This window comes from Cricetulus griseus, chromosome 3, assembly GCF_003668045.3.
Source record: "Cricetulus griseus strain 17A/GY chromosome 3, alternate assembly CriGri-PICRH-1.0, whole genome shotgun sequence".
NCBI lineage: Eukaryota > Metazoa > Chordata > Mammalia > Rodentia > Cricetidae > Cricetulus > Cricetulus griseus.
Window position 1 is genome coordinate 164,253,662 of NC_048596.1, and position 11,530 is coordinate 164,265,191.

Genomic DNA, 11,530 nt, shown 5'->3' on the forward strand with positions numbered 1-11,530 from the left:
GAGCTTATAGACTGTGGTAGGTTAAGTGGAGGGGGATTCTGTCTATGTAGCTGTGGGGAAGTCTTCATCTCTGCCGGACCAAGGCTTTTCTGTGGTGCCACTGCTTTGGAGTCTCTCTCTCTCTCTCTCTCTCTCTCTCTCTCTCTCTCTCTCTCTCTCTCTCTCTCACACACACACACACACACACACCAAATTGAATTTTTGTAGGATCAAACTTTGTTCTTTCACCAAAGCACCATCTGGTGTGACAGATGTTGATTCAAATTTGTCCAAATGAAAAGTTCACGAAACAGGAGGGCAGCATAGGGCACCATTAGAAAGAGGTGAGCAGGGATCCTGCAGTGGCTTTCGCCTTTCTCAGGTAAACAGGACAAGTCCTTCCCTGCCCGCTGTGTGAGACTGCTCCTTCTTCTGGGGCGCTGAGGGGAACTCCTCTACATGCCGCTGCAGCTATTCTAGTGTGCACACTGCATATCACTCTACACTGTCACATCATGCATCCAATCCATTTACTCATACCGCCCACACACATGGCCCAGTCATAGTTCTGAGATGCACATTTAATTGCCGAACACTCTTTGCATAAGATTCTCTTTATCGCCTTTACTGGACCAAAGATACCTCTTCCAGAGAGCACTTGAGCCCAGCCTCCCTGCTTGAGCTATTTTGGACCAAACTATGGTTAGCCAGCCCTGAGGTGTGGGTGAGTGCTAGTTTGAAGTTCAAATTCCCAGAGGTTTCCCACCTCAGTCGTGTTATCATTGTCCCCAGTTGCAGGGCAGAGTGTGTATGAGTCTTGGCCCATTTTCTGTTCAATACCCAGATACCATGGACAGCATGATTGATAAAGAACAGAGGCTTGTTTAGCTCTTAGTTCTGGAGGTCCAAAGTCAAGGGGCTGTTTCTGATTATGACTTCTAAATGGTGGGACTCTGCAGAGTCCCAAGGCTGTGCAGGGAGTCACAGGGAAAGACAGAGCAGGTAGACCCCTCTGACAAGGTCACCAGTGCAATTGCGGGGGTCTGTCCTCATGCTCTGGTCTGGTACCCATTTCTTCCTTTGGGTGCCCGCTCTAGACACCATATTTAGATATGTTTCCACCCCCTTCTTTATTTAGACATGCACCCCAGGCTGGCCTGGAACTCAATAAACATCCCATCCCCGGAACACAGCATCCTCCAGTTCCGGCCTCGGGCTTGGCCTCCTGGGGGCCGGGATTACAGGTGTACACCACCTCTTCAGTTTCTGCCCTCTTAGTATTTCACAATTAGAGTTCAAAGTGAGGGCATTCAAATCATGGCAAAAGTTTTGACTCAACCAGTGTTGAGTCTTACAGTGTGAATCCAGTTCTTTGGTTACTCAGCTTTTTTTCCTTGAATTTTCTATTTAGCTCTCTACATAGCACTGTTTTGTTGGTTGTATTTTACTGAGTATATTTTAGACTTGAAATAGCTTACAAATCACCACAACAGACACAGCTTTGTCACTGGTGCTTTAATTTTCCATAAGATCTGCTTTTCAAGGAGCCCAGTATTTCCCACTTGCAAGTTCTTCCTGGAAGGCTTTCTGTCTGCTTCCTTCTGAAGACCTTCATGGGACCATTATGGTAGTTGCCACAAGGGGTCGCTGTTGATCATGATTTGGGTGCAGTTTCATGAATGCCTTCCTTGGAAGACCTAACTCTTCCTACACCAGATAGATCAGCACAGGACCAGTGGTGCCTTGGTCTCTTGGTTCACTCACTCTAAATTCTGCAGCTGGTTAAGTCTCCAAACCAAACTGTCCCATCAGCTTGGATCATTAGTGCAGCTCCCCTTTCACAATGAAGTTCGAGTTTGTCTTCTCCTGAGAGTAGGCTTCATCAAGAGCACCCCAAGCTATCAGAGAGGTTCCATGGGCACTGACTCTCAAAGGGGGGGCTGTTAAGGATTCCTTTACTTCCCCAAAGCCCATCCCTTATCTCATTCCACTTCCTTCTCTGTGTGTACAGATCCCGAGGAAGCTAAGGCACCCCTGGGCAATGTGGCTGGACATCCCTACTGGCAACTTCATTTGCAAACACCACAGGGTCTTGGACTTGTGTGGCTTTCTGAACCAATATTTTTTTCTCTTCCCTCCCTCCCTCCTTCCCTCCCTCCCTTCCTCCCTGCCCCCCTCTTTCTTTTTTTGAGTCTCTTTTTTGAGTCTCTTTTTTTGAGACTCACTTTTCTTTTTAGCCTAGATTGGTCTTAAACTTGTGATTCTCCTGCCTCAGCCTCCCTACTTGAACTACCACACCTAAGTCCACAACATCTTTTTGCCCTTCAAAGAATCATACAGTTGCCACCCTGGGGTAGGCTGGAGGACAGGTTTCCCTTGAGCACTGAGTGGGTGACACTAATGGAGGGAGCTAGGACTCTGGGCTAATGGGTGGAAACTACCGCAACTGATGCTGAGGAAATAGGAGCAATGGGGAGATCAGCGGGAGAGGGCAGCTTTGAGGAAGTGCATTGCACATTTGTGCATGATGAGCCTGCAAATTTCTCCCCTGACTGCTTACAAAAACAGGCACTTTTTTTTATTTTAGTATTAGAGATTGAATCAAAGGCGTCTCATATGCTTGGCAAGCATTCTGCCATTGAGCTACATTCTCAGAGCTCTTTATTTTGAGACAGTCTCACTACATTGTCCAGGCTGGCCTTGAACTCCTTCTTTGTGGTAGGCAAAGAATCCCTATTCCGAGATGCCAAGGTCCATAGTACCTGCAAAGTTTTGACAGCTAAGCTTGTGGGTTCAGGGTTCAGAGAACCTTACACCCAAGGGGCACAAGATGGCTCTTCTAGGGGGTCGCAGGAGCCCCTCTCCTTCGCAGAGGGGCTTGTCCAAAGCTGCTGAGCAAAACCCACCCGCGATGGCCCCAAGCAGCCCGCCACCCAGCGATGGTGACTCAGGTCTCTGTCCAGCCTGTTTGCCAGGGAACCTGCCAGGACGGCTCAGGACAGATACTCTCGCACCGTGAGCTCCTTCAGGGTGAAGCCCCTGTGCGTGGGTCTCCGGAGCTGGCTGTCATCCAGCCTGCTCTGCAAGGACGCGAAGTCCTTGCCCAGCGCATAGGCCAAGCGCACCATGGCGTCCAGCAGCGGCGCGTAGTAGCGGTGGCTCTCGCGGGCCCGCAGGCGTTGCAGCGCGCGCTCGCCCACGGCGAAGGCCTCCTCCGGCCGCTCCAGGTCGCGCAGGCACACGAGCATGGCGCAGAGCGCGGGCACGGTGGCACTCGGGCAGTGCGCCGTCAGCTTCTCCTGCAGTGGCACCACGCGGCCCAGCACGTCGAGCGCGCGTGCGTACTGGCCAGCGCGCAGGCAGCCGAAGGCCTCGCTCAGCTCCGGCCGCGTCAGGAAGTCGGCGAACTCGCGCGAGCGGCGCACCGCGCGCACGGCGTACAGCAGCCGCAGGTAGTCCCGCAGCTCCAGGCGGCGCTCGCAGATGGTCTCCGCGGACAGGTTCCCTGTGAGGCGTTTCCGCGGGAAGGCCACGTCCTCCAGCTCCGGCCCGAAGCGCTTCAGGAGGGCCTTCTGCAGCCTTTCGAAGTCCGAGTAGCGCCGTTCCACCACCGCCTTGTCGCTGTCAAAGCTCCCAGTCTGGATGACCACGACCTGATACATCTGCAGGCAGAAGGGAGAGGACACCCCGAATGCACGCTGGGTTCTGGGTATCGAACTGAGGTGGTCGGGCTGGGCAGCAAGTGCTTTTACTGGCTGAACCATCCAGTGGGCCCTCTACCACTTTCGCGTATGCATGTAACAAACTTTGAGGATCTTCACACCACCTCCCCCTCACCATACTCTTGTGCCTCCCCTGTTGTTGTGGCAAATGTTGGCCCTAGAATAACAGTGCTTAGAAGCATCTTGGAAGAAAAAGAGCACAGGGACTTGCTGGTGAAGCCGGGTATCTCTTGGCTTTTTATCTTTAAAACACAGGGCTCCATTCTGAATTGGGAAGCATGGGCTGGAATTGGGAGTACGCGTGTGGAACCCCTGGGCATTTGTTTCAGGTCTAACACATTTAGGCACATTGGTCTTAGGTTGGCAATTTAGTCTCTTTGAGCTTCAGTTTCCCTAGCTCGAGGATGGGGTTCGTTCCTGTTTTCTTCATGAAGATTAATTAAGTGAGTGAACTCACTGATGAGAGGGAGAGGGAGAGAGAGAGAGAGAGAGAGAGAGAGAGAGAGAGAGAGAGAGAGAGAGAGAGAGAGAGAGCTGTGCCTAGCATGCACTGGTGGCTACTGTAACTGTACCGGACCCAGTAGGACGAGTGGCAAGATGCCCTGGTCCCAGTGAGGCCGGAATGACTGGGGTTGGTGCTACTCTTCTATCTTCCTAGAAGAGGCTGATATCCCAGTCTCACAAAGATGGCAGCTCCCAGCAGGATGCTTTCCACAGCTATGACTAGCTGCTAGAATTTAATAAGAGTTCAGCTTTCTTTTGTGTTTACTTTTGTAATTGGTTTTTCTTAATGCCATGGGAAACTTATCTTTCACTGAAATATAGTGTTTTTTAAAAGCAATTCAAATTAAAATGAAGCAAGTAGTTTGGATGATATTGCAGAATCAGTGGAGATGGGATGCAGACAACCGGTATCTGGGATTATGGGATCAGAAACATGACTCACACATTTCTAATCTCCATGGGACCCTGTATGTAGCATCATGAAACCTTCATTTCTTGGAATACCGGGAGTTAGTGTGTCATGTCCTGGGTGGAAAGTTGAGGTCTCCCAAGACCTTCCCAGGAGCATGTAAGAGGTGACTGACAGGGCCTCCATCACATCTAAGCTCTGCTTACCACAAACTTGGAGACTCTCCTCTCCTCAATGCGGGCTGAGGCAATCTCAAAGAGCAGTTTGACATGTCGCCAGCGGCTCTTCTCCTTCTGCCAGTGTTCCTGTAGCTCCCTCGTGGTCATGCTGGAGTTGGAGCTGGGGCTGTCCAGGGTTTCTGGAAGGACAGTGTCTTTAAAGAGTCTGGAGAGATGACTGGGTCTGCTTGGGATGGGTGATTAGAGTTCTGGAAGAGCACACCCTTCCTCCCAACAACCCTCACTGTTGGACCATTTTGTAACCTGGCAAACAGGGACCCATCCATGTTTCTGTACTCCCTACAGCATTGGCTCCAGGGAGCCAGGGGCCCATTAGTGCACATCAGTGTGCTGGAGGAAGCCCTGAGGAGGTCATGTTTCAGCCTAAACTGGGGTGGCTCTTACTGTACTAACACTTTCAGGGTGTACCTGTCACTCTGCTTTGAATTCAGTTCTCCTGTTTCCTTGCCTGGAAACCAACAGTGTTTTGTATTTTGTTGTTGTTGTTTTGTTTTGAGAAAGGGTTTCTCTGTGTAGCCCTGACTGTCATGGAACCCTGTAGATCAGGCTGGTCTCAAACTCACAGAGATCCATCTGTCTGCCTCAACCTCTGTCTCCCACATGCTGGGATTAAAGGCGTGCACCACCACCACTCAGCTTTCAATGGTGTTTCTTAAGCCTCACTTGAGCCCCACACCCATCTGAGAATCTGTGTAGCTTCCTCCAAAACTATTGCATAAATAATTGTGCATTTATTGCAAGAGGCACAGGCCTGGGAAATCCTTGTCTTGTACTATGTGAGTTAAATGTTACCCCACCCCCACCCCTTGATACTGGAGAAAATGCCTCCCATTTAGTTCCGGTAGCCTTCTTGTGGCACTTCTAATTAGTTTTCACTAATGTGTCTCTACTGAGCTTGAAGGCCAGGAGAGTGATCAGTTTTACTTTCCATGCCTGGCACATGTCAGGCTTCTGCAGATCCCCTTGAACTGGTGTAAAGAGAGATTAGTCCAGGAGATGGCACTATTTTGAGTATTGCCGGTGCCAGGCTAGGACCCACTGGCAACCACTGTTCTGGAACATGCTATTGGATTCTTAAGGGAAGCCCCTTGACTCAGGGCCCTGGGGCCTCTCTAGGACCATAGCAACATGTTCGGGTGTCTCTTCAGCATTTGCAGGAAGGGATGGTGGACAATCTCTGACTTCTCTGTCCCTTGGTTGCACAGTTAGTTATGTTCTTCACACTTTCCCATGGACCCCCATCCAGGCTGAGTCCCAGTCACCTACCACAGTCATGTGACCCCCACCCCTATACAGGATGCCGCTCTTATTCCCAATCCCTGCTCTGCCTCTGAGGATCAGCTCCCATGTAAAGAGCCTGCACCAAATCCTTGTCTTAGGGGTGACCCCAGTCAGCTGCCCAGCTACCTTAGTGTAGCCACTGAAGAGCTTCAGATGTCTTTGAACTAACTTCTACCCCCTCGCTGAACCCCAAGCCCTCAAGTTTACCTAAGTGTTCTGCTCCTGGACATGGGAGGTCTGGGCCTGAGGGCAATGCTTCTTGCCTGGTCCTTGGTGTGCTTTGGTTTATGGGTCCTGTCCAACCAGGGCTCCCAGGATGCTCCAGACTTGCCATCCTCCAAGGCTTCTAGAGGTGCAAGAGAGAATAGTGACAGCCAACTCATGTTGGTGCTCCTGCAGGATCTTGGGGTACCTGGGATTCTGGTTGTAATCTGTGCTGGCAGGCATTGAGGAATGACAAAGATCACCTTGCTTGGTCCTCTGCTGCCCACCCAGCCAGATCAAACCTTGCCTTCCCCTATGATGGACAGAGTTAGGGTTGTTATCTGTGAAGTATATATAGTTACTCTGGATTTCACATGGAATAGCATATAGTGACAGTAATAACTTTGGGGATTGCCTTGGAGGAAGATGCTGGCTGGTCCAAATGAATGTCCCACTACCCAGTTTTAAATTACAGTGCAGCCCCCCCCACATCTATCTACCTAAGCAAATGTTTAATATGCCTTGTTCATCTCATCTGGTTCTTCATACTTTGTTTTTTTTTTGAGACAGAGTTTCTCTGTGTAGTCCTGGCAGTCCTGGAACTCACTCTGTAGAGCAGACTGGCTTGGAACTCACACATCCATCTACCACTGCCCCTGAGTGCTAGGATTAAAGGCGTGCACCATCACTGCCTGGCTCACCATTTCTTTTTAATAGAACACCCACCAAACTTTGCCATTTGTGCCAAATAACAGATAAGGAAGCAGGTCTAGGCCAAGGTCTTGTGGTTGGTGAGTGTACAAAGGAGCAAGGTGGAACTGCCCTCAAGACAGAGAAACTGAATTTGTCTTTACATGTTCTCAATATGATTACCTTCTTTTCCAGGAACTGTCTATATTCTCACTTTATGGTGAGGCACTGAGATTCAGGGCAGCCTAACAGCAAGGGCTGAGGTGTGAGCTGGGACAGGAGCCCAAGTTGGCTGACTACAGGATCTTTGCTCTTACAGAAGTGGACAGGAGGCAAGCAGCAGTCCAGCAGACTTCTAGTGTCCAGTCTGTGCACATAAGGGAATGGATGACTTGGTAGCTGTCAGGCCACCTAGCTTCTCTATGTCCCAAGGTCCTTTAAAATGGGTACAATATCATCACAGGCTGGTATGAGGATTAAGCTAGGCCTACCCCATAGAGTTTGAACTCAGGGACCTTCACACACCAGGGACTGCACAGTCCTTCTGTTACTAGGATCTGATATGTGTTAGGTGTTTGAGAAATAGTAATGAAACAACTCTAGAAGTGTACGCTTTTTACAGATAGCTGCAAATTAGAAGAGAAACAAAAACATCCTCTCAGATGAACAAATGGCCTTCTAGGCATATGTGTTATGTTTTCTTTTCATCACTGATAACACCTGACAGAGACAACTGACAGGAGAATGTTTTATTATGCTCAGTTTTAGGTTTTACCTCATCATGGTAGAGAGGGCACAGACAGAGCACAGCAGCTCATCTCCAGGTGATCAGGAAGCAGAGAAGAGGGGGAGGGAGAGAGAGGAAGACAAACGGGGAGAGACTATGTTTATATTAATAGAGGCTTTCCCCACTTTCTTCTTGGTTTTTTAAATGTGTATGTATGTGTGTATGTTTATATTAATAGAGGCTTTCCCCACTTTCTTCTTGGTTTTTTAAATGTGTATGTATGTGTGTACTTGTATGTATGTGTGCCTGTGCGTGCGTGCGTGTGTGTTGTGGTGTGTGTGTGTGTGTGTGTGTGTGTGTGTTCATGCCTGTGCATTCCCCACAGCTCATGAAGAGTATGTAGGTTATATGACAGCTTGCAGGAGTGGTTCTCTCCTACCACATGGGTTATGGGGCTCAAACTCAGGTCATCAGGCTTAGCAAACGCCCTTGCCTGCTAAGCCATCTCATTGAACCACACGTCCCTCTTTTCCTTCTAGCCTTTGGGATAATGCTACCCACATTCAGGGTGGGTCTTCCCCTTTACTTAGTCACCTGTGGAAACCCTGCACAGACACACCCAGAGGAATACTTCCCTTGGCTCCCAGGGTATTATAAATCCAGTTGAGTTGGCAAGATTAACCACCATATACAGGAACTCAAAGGGGGTGCAATGATAACATCATCCCCTCTCAGGACTTTGAGTTGGCCATGGGGAGGCTATTGGGCCTTGAGCCTATGCCTCAGGGGGCTGTTCTTGATATGGCAGATGGAAGCAACCTTGAGCTGTTTTCTGGGTGACTTCTAAGCACTGGTCTAATAAGTGACTTCAGGAACCCTTCATCCAGCCTCACAGTTATAGTGGGCAAACTGAGAGCACTGACCCAGCACTGTAAATGGTTGGTTACTCAATAGATTGTGACCCTTGTCAACCTCTCAGCTCTGTGGAGGTGTTTGGAGACGCAGCCTCCATCCCACTGACTATAGCCTCTGGGCAAGTTATTTCCTATCTTCTGTTTTCCATTTCCCCTATCCCTCTGGGAAGGGTGGCTACAAGCCTTTTCCCAACTGTTAGGTGGTGATGGGATGGGTCCTCAGGTTCTCAGCCTTCATAATGTTGCCACCCTTAATACAGTTTCTCATGTTGGGGGAACCCCAACCATAAAATTATTTCATTGCTACTTCATAACTGTAATTTTGCTATTGTTATGAATTATAAAGTAAACATCTGATATACAGAATATGAAACCCACAGGTTGGGAACCACTGTGCTATGTGCTAAAGCAAAATTTAGATGGCAGGTGGTTCACATGCTGTCATATTTAATGGAAGTTTTTGGAGACAGTTGCCACACTATTTAGCCCAAGCTGCTTGGAACTCATAACCTTCCTGTCTCTGCCTCCCGAGTGCTGGGATTACAAGTGTGTGTCACCACACCTGACTTATCTAACGGGGACTTAGTGTTTTCTGTGGGCACACTGTACTCTTCCTCTGTCATTTTGTCTGTGAAATTAATGGTGGCATGTGGAACTGGCCTCAGTGATCCAGGCCTTTCCAAATCTTGTTTCCTGATTTGGGCATCTGGTGCCAGGACAGAAGAAGGGAACTTCTTCCACTGGGCCTCAGAAGCCCTCAGAAATGTGCCTCCTACCCCACCCCAGATCCTGTGCATGGCAACCACTCTCCCATCTTCTGGGTACCTTGTGCCCCACTTCTAGGGCTCCTGCTCTTTCACTCCTCCTTCTGGGTACACAGGTCCTAGGCCACCTTTCTTGAGGGTTGCAGAGGAGATGAGCATCTAGTAGAATGTAATAAAAACCCTTGCTCTTTCCAGAAAGACAGAAGAATTGAGAGGCACCCCTTCAAAGAGAAGAAGGAAGGGAATGCCAGGAGTGGCAATCAAGTTTTATTCTAAGTCCCTTTCTTTCTTGGGCAGCTTTCCCAGGTCTCATTGGAGTGTCATTTGAGGCACCCCCACTTGCCCTGCCAGGAAAGGTGAGCACCATGAAGCCTCATGAAGCCCCATTGCAGGAAGTACTCTCAAACGTGCGTGTGCATCAGAATCCCCTTTGGCATGGGGAGAGGAAGTGCTGGGGCTCAAAAGAAAAAAAAAAGAAAAAAAGAAAAAAAAAGCAGGCTGTCTACCTCACAATACTCTAACAGCCTTGGGGTAGGCTGGCTCTGGGTTCTGTACTCTGTTGTTTCACTCTTTGAGAAACACAAGTCTAGACCTGTTCCCAGGAACAGGAATGGTGCCAGGCATTTCAAAAGGAACAAGGACTAGAGGGTGAAGGGGGTTTGCCCAGTTTGGTCCCACACCCCAGTTTCTAAGGACAGCCCTACAGGTAGAGGCTCTCACCAGCCTAGGTCGCTCTCGCTCTGTCCCTCCCCTCTCTGTTCCCAAAGGGTCTCTCAAGGAGGCCACTGAGTCTTGGTGGACAGAAGCCAGCTGAGCTTGAGAACAAACACTAACTGACCTGGGATCTTCAGGCTTTGTGGGTTCAGAGGTCCAGGAGAGTCGCATGCCCCACTCCGATCTCTGTTGTAAGGTCCAAAAAGACTGTTGAGTGTCTGCTGCTCTGCTGAGTTCCCTGTTTGAAAACAGGAAATAGGCTGAGTGATTTGCTTCTGAGGCCCCAGCTTATTGGCTGCTGAAAAATGTACATGGAATCCCATAGACAAATGTTTGCAGTGCATTGGGCAGGCCATGTGGTACAAGGCCACCCACAGGAGTGCAGTTTGACCTCACTTCTTAGCAACCTTCAGCAGCTTGCTACCTTTTAGACACCTGAACAATCTCTGGCATTTGGAGAGTGGATCCCACAGTTCTTTATTTTAGTCCTTTCCTGGAGCAATGACAGAAAACCACAGACTGAAAAAATCCACACAAAAGTTTGTTTAGCTCAATGTTCTGAGTCTGGGACATCTAAGAGCACAGTGGCAGTGTCTGGTGAGGGCTCTCCTGCCACCTGGGACATGACATGGCAGAAGGTGGATAGGCAAGAGGGAGCCTTACCTTATATATCCCAGTTTCACAGTTATGACATGAATCCCTCATGAAGTTGCCCCTCAGAAGGCCACACCTCCCAAGCCCATGTTGTTGGGATCACAGTCTAACACAAGGACTGGGGGATACATCCTTTAAGTAGTTATTGTCCTAGCTGTGAGCTAGGCATAATGGGGACCTTCATGTTCTATTGACAGACAGGGGAACTGAGGTTTGGAACACTGACTGGTGGGACACAGAGCCTGTTCTTTAGTGTGTGTGTGCATGTGTGTGTGTGTTGCTGAGTTTTATATTTTCCTATTGTTCCACTGTTACCTTAGAACAGGTAGTTAAACATGTCACTACTTTCACATTCTGGAGCTATGATGTCCATTTTCACTGTTTCTAGAGTGTCACCATGATTGCTGCACTGGTTCAATTCTTAGGCATTTAGCCAAGTCTGTGTGACTGTCTGAGTGGACTCTGCTGGGTTTTTAAGGAAGAGAGTCTCCAACTGGACTGAACTGGGCCAGGCCACTGCCTGGAGTGGCCATCTTGCACCTTCCCAGCTATTAATGAGTCCTTGACATGGTCAATACTTCTTGTAGCCATACAGTGGGCAGTGGTGTCATCTCATAGCTTACATTGTGTCTCCCAAAGACTATGGTGGATATCTTTTCATGGACATGTCTCCCACATGTCTCTTCTCTGTAGTCTATTGCTTGTCTTTTATTGAATTACTTTAATGGC

At 49.0% G+C, this 11,530-nt stretch overlaps 1 protein-coding gene across 1 annotated transcript; it reads right to left on the reverse strand.

Moving 5' to 3' along the window:
• Positions 1-2,159: 2,159 nt before the first annotated feature.
• On the reverse strand, positions 2,160-10,389 carry Snx20 (sorting nexin 20). The gene is made up of 4 exons (XM_027405537.2): positions 10,272-10,389; positions 6,342-6,480; positions 4,821-4,972; positions 2,160-3,641 (listed from the first exon to the last, which is right to left on the reverse strand). Exons 2-4 carry the CDS (start codon positions 6,466-6,468, stop codon positions 2,973-2,975), a joined length of 948 nt encoding a protein of 315 aa, XP_027261338.1. The 5' UTR covers positions 6,469-6,480; positions 10,272-10,389; the 3' UTR covers positions 2,160-2,972.
• Positions 10,390-11,530: the final 1,141 nt, after the last annotated feature.

Excerpts from the sequence above, each read along its gene's own strand:
- Snx20 (XM_027405537.2), bottom strand. The coding sequence starts at position 6,468 with ATGGCAAGTCTGGAGCATCCTGGGAGCCCTGGTTGGACAGGACCCATA. Across the intron at positions 4,973-6,341 it reads TCCAGGAGCAGAACACTTAG|AAACCCTGGACAGCCCCAGC; the intron begins GTAAACTTGAGG and ends CTGTCCTTCCAG. Across the intron at positions 3,642-4,820 it reads GGAGAGTCTCCAAGTTTGTG|ATGTATCAGGTCGTGGTCAT; the intron begins GTAAGCAGAGCT and ends TTCTGCCTGCAG.